The sequence below is a fragment of the Rutidosis leptorrhynchoides genome, chromosome 2 (genome assembly GCF_046630445.1).
Source record: "Rutidosis leptorrhynchoides isolate AG116_Rl617_1_P2 chromosome 2, CSIRO_AGI_Rlap_v1, whole genome shotgun sequence".
In the NCBI taxonomy this organism is placed as follows: Eukaryota; Viridiplantae; Streptophyta; class Magnoliopsida; order Asterales; family Asteraceae; genus Rutidosis; species Rutidosis leptorrhynchoides.
The window spans coordinates 385,994,077-386,001,542 of NC_092334.1; the positions used below are offsets into that span (position 1 = coordinate 385,994,077).

A 7,466-nucleotide genomic window follows, 5' to 3' on the forward strand; every position below is an offset into this window, starting at 1 on the left:
GCGATTCACGAACGTTAAAACTTGTAAAAACGACATGACGATATATATATGGATATACATATGGTTAACATGAGATTATGATAAGTAAGTATCTCCATAAGTATATTAACAATGAGTTATATACATATAAACAAGACTACTAACTTAAGGATTTCGAAACGAGACATATATGTAACGATTATAGTTGTAACGACATTTAAATGTATATATATCATATCAAGTTATATTAATGTATCATAAAATCATGATAATATAATAATTTAACATCTCATTAGATATAATAAACAATGGGTTAACAACATTAATTGAGATCGTTAACTTAAAGGTTTCAAAACAACACTTACATGTAACGACTAACGATGACTTAACGACTCAGTTAAAATGTATATACATGTAGTGTATTTAGATGTATTAAAATACTTTTGGAAGACTTCAAGACATATATCAAAACACTCATACTTAACGAAAATGGTTACAGTTACTTTCCCATTCTTTTCTTTCATCAAGAATTCTAGTCGTATTCTTACCCGTATTATACACAGCTTCAAAACGTACTTACTATGGGTATATACCAATAGGAACTAGCATGGGATTCCACTCTTGATTATGTCATGTATGACTAATCAATTTTAACTTCTACCATGAGCTAGTCAACTAACTAGAACTCCTTTTAACCCCACTCACCACTCACCAATTACCACTCATCATTCACTCCATTTCACTTCCAATTCTCTTTCTAATTCTCTCTCAACACACACACACTATTATGAACGTATTTTTCCAGTAGTTAATCATCATCTTCATCAAAAATCACTTCAAGAATCAAGCTATAATCATCATAGGAAGAACACTTCAAGAACACTTCAAAAATCCCTTCAAGTTTACTAATTTACTTCCAAGCTTTCTAATCCATTCCAAGTAATCATCTAAGATCAAGAAACCTTTGTTATATACAGTAGGTTATCTTTCTTATTCAAGGTAATATTCATATTCAAACTTTGATTCAATTTCTATAACTATAAACTATCTTAATTCGAGTAAAAATCTTACTTGAACTTGTTTTTGTGTCATGATCCTACTTCAAGAACTTTCAAGCCATCCAAGATCCTTTGAAGCTAGATCATTTCTTGTCACTTCCAGTAGGTTTACCTACTAAACTTGAGGTAGTAATGATGTTCATAACATCATTCGATTCATATATATAAAACTATCTTATCCGAAGGTTTAAACTCGTAATCACTAGAACATAGTTTAGTTAATTCTAAACTTGTTCGCAAACAAAAGTTAATCCTTCTAACTTGACTTTTAAAATTAACTAAACACATGTTCTATATCTATATGATATGCTAACTTAATGATTTAAAACCTGGAAACACGAAAAACACCGTAAAACCGGATTTACGCCGTCGTAGTAACACCGCGGGCTGTTTTGGGTTAGTTAATTAAAAACTATGATAAACTTTGATTTAAAAGTTGTTATTCTGAGAAAATGATTTTTATTATGAACATGAAACTATATCCAAAAATTATGGTTAAACTCAAAGTGGAAGTATGTTTTCTAAAATGGTCATCTAGACGTCGTTCTTTCGACTGAAATGACTACCTTTACAAAAACGACTTATAACTTATTTTTCCGACTATAAACCTATACTTTTTCTGTTTAGATTCATAAAATATAGTTCAATGTGAAACCATAGCAATTTGATTCACTCAAAACGGATTTAAAATGAAGAAGTTATGGGTAAAACAAGATTGGATAATTTTTCTCATTTTAGCTACGTGAAAATTGGTAACAAATCTATTCCAACCATAACTTAATCAACTTGTATTGTATATTATGTAATCTTGAGATACCATAGACACGTATACAATGTTTCGACCTATCATGTCGACACATCTATATATATTTCGGAACAACCATAGACACTCTATATGTGAATGTTGGAGTTAGCTATACAGGGTTGAGGTTGATTCCAAAATATATATAGTTTGAGTTGTGATCAATACTGAGATACGTATACACTGGGTCGTGGATTGATTCAAGATAATATTTATCGATTTTTTTCTGTACATCTAACTGTGGACAACTAGTTGTAGGTTACTAACGAGGACAGCTGACTTAATAAACTTAAAACATCAAAATATATTAAAAGTGTTGTAAATATATTTTGAACATACTTTAATATATATGTATATATTGTTATAGGTTCGTGAATCAGCAGTGGCCAAGTCTTACTTCTCGACGAAGTAAAAATCTGTGAAAGTGAGTTATAGTCCCACTTTTAAAATCTAATATTTTTGGGATGAGAATACATGCAGGTTTTATAAATGATTTACAAAATAGACACAAGTACGTGAAACTACATTCTATGGTTGAATTATCGAAATCGAATATGCCCCTTTTTATTAAGTCTGGTAATCTAAGAATTAGGGAACAGACACCCTAATTGACGCGAATCCTAAAGATAGATCTATTGGGCCTAACAAACCCCATCCAAAGTACCGGATGCTTTAATACTTCGAAATTTATATCATATCCGAAGGGTGTCCCGGAATGATGGGGATATTCTTATATATGCATCTTGTTAATGTCGGTTACCAGGTGTTCACCATATGAATGATTTTTATCTCTATGTATGGGATGTGTATTGAAATATGAAATCTTGTGGTCTATTGTTACGATTTGATATATATAGGTTAAACCTATAACTCACCAACATTTTTGTTGACGTTTAAAGCATGTTTATTCTCAGGTGAATATTAAGAGCTTCCGCTGTTGCATACTAAAATAAGGACAAGATTTGGAGTCCATGTTTGTATGATATTGTGTAAAAACTGCATTCAAGAAACTGATTTCGATGTAACATATTTGTATTGTAAACCATTATGTAATGGTCGTGTGTAAACAGGATATTTTAGATTATCATTATTTGATAATCTACGTAAAGCTTTTTAAACCTTTATTTATGAAATAAAGGTTATGGTTTGTTTTAAAAATGAATGCAGTCTTTGAAAAACGTCTCATATAGAGGTCAAAACCTCGCAACGAAATCAATTAATATGGAACGTTTTTAATCAATAAGAACGGGACATTTCAATATATACGCATCAAGAGAAAGGAAAAGAAAATTAAATAAATGTCTTCTATCATTCATATTCATATACAAACTGAATTAAGAATCAAAACTCAACATTATAACTCAATAACTATCAAACCATACAACAACATAGCAACATAACAAAAAAAAAGAGAGAGAGAGAGAGAGATTATAACTTATAACTATTAATAACTCTATTATTTAATGCTATAAGTTACAACAATAACAACATAAAACAAAGCAAAACAGAGATGGCTAATCCCATCAAACTTTTAAAAATGAGTACATGACCCCGAACAGATAACCATCATACAATTATCAAGTTGACAATATAATCTTACTACAACTCCTTAGGTCACTCCCTATCATAACTAAACTATTCATCATTTTAATCTTCCACATCAGCGCCACATCAACACCAAAATCTATAACTAACTCATAACTAAACACTCCCTATCATTGTTAAAACAATACTCCACTTTATATACAATGTACAAGTAATAAAGCATCAAGTCCAATAATAAAAAATAGTTGGGACCCACAATTGCTATAACTAAGTTCATGCTTTCGTTAAATTGATGGTGAGTGTTGGATAATGAAGCCTATAACTAATTGGTGCCTATGGCATTATGCGGATAATGAATGCCACATAAGCTATGGTGACGGTAATGAAGGGTAATGAAGCTCATAGGGAGTGGTCTTAGTATTACACAAACAACAACACCAAAACCTTCTAATGAAATCTGAATAACAACTAAGATAAGCACCTTGTTGGATTCAAATTCCATGCATTCACCTCATTAAGCAATTTTCAAAGACATTGTGCCTGATATGTTCAAAGTGGTAGGCGAAAAGTTATTAAGATTCCAAATAAGCACCTTGTTGGATTCAAATTCCATACATCCACCATTAGGACTACCGATCTTAGTGGTCACAAAATATGTTCCAGCATCATAACACCTACATCATCAAGCATAATGCAATCATCGATAACACACATAACCATGTTAAAGTATTCCAAAACAACAATATGTTCACCTTAAGTCAACCAATTTACAAAAAGGAATGCAACCATTAGGATTATCAGTATTAGTGTTTGCATCAGATGTCCCCACCAAGTTCATGCGCATATCAACAACCCTACACAAATATTCGAAAAAATAAAGCTTGTAGCCTTAATTATTCGATTCAAGTTAAAAAGACAACCAACTACTCCCAAGTTGCAGTCAGTGTAATTAAATAGATAACGGCTTCTGATGAAATGATTTTAAATTTCCAATAGCATTAACCCACAAAAACTTGGTAAATTTAACTGAACTTACACCATAAATATTTACAGCCAACAACATAAATGCACATTCCATGAACTTCATCCAAATTAAAAATGCAGTAAGTAGATATTGTTACCTTGAAAGTATATGAACCTATCCTTCATAACCCATATCTCAAAATCATGAAAGTTGGTCATTGAATAAGAAATTAAAAATCAAACTCATAATTTATCATATTATTTAATCTTTTTGTCCAAAACCACAGTAGTAGGATTTCACTAACGCCAATTCTCAGACTCGCCCAAATTGGAACATGACCCGAACCTTAATAAAAAAAATATTTCTACTTTGCTACAGCTACTGAAAGTGTCAATAGCTTCATATGCCTAATGATATTCTCTTATGGCTCATCTATATGCTGTACACACAGGACTCAATAAATCATACCACATTGTGTATAATCAAACTATATATTTAGAAACTAAATTCAATAGCACTTATAAAACAGGTGCAAGACCCTGACTGTTTATAAGTAACCAAGAATTAGGTTAAATTGCACCACTCCTTTAATTCATTTTATACAAAAAACTACTATTTGTAAGTTATCGATGGATAGGACCTTCACCTAATGGCATACACACACAAATGATCAAATACACGTATATCAGTTATTTGAGCATACCCGAAATTATATGAATAATTATTTCAAATCCATAATACTCTTCCAGACTAAACATGACAAGTTGCATGTAATAAAGAAATTAACAATAATCTATAGCAAACCAGAAAAGTTGCACATGATGGTTTTATGTGACTTGGTATCTACACAACACTTTCAGTGACATCAACCTTTTTTACTCGTTAAACGATTTTTTTTTTTTTTTTTTGCAAACCTTTTGATTTTAGCTATGTTCTGGTGTGTTTGACCATTGTCATAAAATTAAAAGATAAGATATATGATTTTAAAACATAACATCTTACGTTCAGCTTGTGACATGAACTATGCAAAGTATAAGAAAACAAAAACTGTGCAATCTAAACGACAATGAAACATGTTGTTTGGGCATTACCACAATATGTTTTGAATTTGATGAAGAAGTACCACTAACATTTGAGCTTTTGTGCTACTTGTTATTAACCACCCCAACAACCACACTGCCATTAAGTTTGGATTGATAAATATGATTGGATCTATACAATGGGCAAGAACATCCAAAATCTCAGAATCTTAGAAACAATTGAAAAACATAAAACTATTTGTTCATTAATTTATAGATTAATCAAGTTTTAGTGAAGCAAACACAGTAGGTGTAAAGAAAATCTGAACATTAGTAAACACCTTTCAAAACAATCTAATGCTTCCTAGCTATCTACACAAGAATGAACACCATACCCATGACAAAACATCCTAAATCAATTTGAGAACACAATACCTATGATAAACTCTCCCAATTTATTCACATGAAATCAACATAATAATCACTTTAGTGTTTTCATGTTCCATTTCATTTAGGCATTTGATCAAACACATGGTGGTCATATAAAATCTACAACTATAAGTCTTTAACTCAATGTTTCCAAAAAAAAAAAAAAAAAAAAAGCTTGCAAAGATAAAGAAACCAACATAAAAAACAGCTTATACATTTTAAGTGGTACACCTCACACTTACCATGAAGCAGAATAGGAATTATAGATTGAAGAGCCGATCCAGTCAAGCATAAAAGTAGAAACCTGATGTAGAAAATGAGAGAAAAAGCTTAACATGTTGAATCTAAGAAGAATACATATCTGTAAGCAAAATACATAACATATTATAAGTAAGATAATTCATTAAAGAACATGATAAAACCTAAAAGTTGGTGAGATGAAAAAACACTAATTATGCGTTGATAAATCATATATATGAAATCAAGATGCACAAACATAAAAATAAAACTCAAAATCAAACACTATTATCTATTTTTGAGAATCGTAACAACACGTTATCATCATAAATCGATATAATAGCATACGGCAATTCATAATTCATTTGACAACATCTCTAGCAGGATGGATGAATGATGAAAAAGATGAAAGAATTACTGTATAAGAACCTCAAATAAATTGATGAAATAGTAGAAGGGGATGGAATGAGAAGAAAATAGAAAAGAACAGAGAGATTTTTAAAATTTAAAATTTAATGAGACGTTAGAATGAAAATTCAATGAAAAGATTAAAAGACATAGGTAGGGCTGTTAACGAACCGAACTCGAGTCGAGCAGCAAGAAGTTGAGCTCAGCTCGTTCGTTTTTTACTATGTTCGAACTCGACTCTAGCTCGATAATAAATTTCAGTATTTGAAGTTCGAGCTCGAATATTTTTTCTATGCTCGAACTCGAATTCGATATTCGTTTACATTTTTAAGTTTGATGATCATAAGTTAACTCAAACTCGAACTCAATTAGGCTCGAACTCGAATTTGATTTACGAGCTTGATTAAATTCAAACTCGAATTCATTTATTATCACTTATGATTATTAATTTATAACTAAAAACTAGTTATATAATATAATATACAATATTATACATTATACATTATAACGTATAACTAAAAACTTTGAACTTAATTATATTGAACAAAAGCATACTATTAAAGAATGCACCTTCAATTCTTAAAAAGAGAGCTTTGCTTATCATTTGTATTTTATACTTGAGTACACCTTTCTAACTTTCTTCTTCCAACCAATGTGGGATGAAGTTTCTTTGTTTCTTACAAAATTTTCAAGTTTTAACTAAATTTTCTTGTGTTAATATAATTTTGACCAAATTGCTCAAATTATCCCTGTGTTTTTTGTTTTTAGCCCAAATAGTCCCTGTGTTACGAAAACTGCTTAAATGATCCTTAATTGCCAAAAAGAGTCCCAAATAAGTCCCTGTGATAACGTCTGTTAAACAGTCCGTTAGTAGCATGTTCAGCTGATTCTGTTTTCAAGTAGGTTTCCATGATCTTGGTTTTGGAGCTCCTTTTTCTTTTAGAATACACAACACAACTGTGCCGGTGCTACTACTGCTATTAATAAAACTATTTAAATGAGAAGAATCTGAATGAATGGATATG

The 7,466-nt window shown here is 30.7% G+C and overlaps 1 protein-coding gene across 1 annotated transcript; it reads right to left on the bottom strand.

Annotated features, from left to right (window-relative positions):
- Nucleotides 1-3,364: 3,364 nt before the first annotated feature.
- LOC139892139 (uncharacterized) lies at nucleotides 3,365-6,541 on the bottom strand. Its single transcript, XM_071875180.1, has 4 exons — nucleotides 6,463-6,541; nucleotides 6,039-6,100; nucleotides 4,137-4,238; nucleotides 3,365-4,058 (listed from the first exon to the last, which is right to left on the bottom strand). Exons 2-4 carry the CDS (start codon nucleotides 6,086-6,088, stop codon nucleotides 3,899-3,901), a joined length of 312 nt encoding a protein of 103 aa, XP_071731281.1. The 5' UTR covers nucleotides 6,089-6,100; nucleotides 6,463-6,541; the 3' UTR covers nucleotides 3,365-3,898.
- Nucleotides 6,542-7,466: the final 925 nt, after the last annotated feature.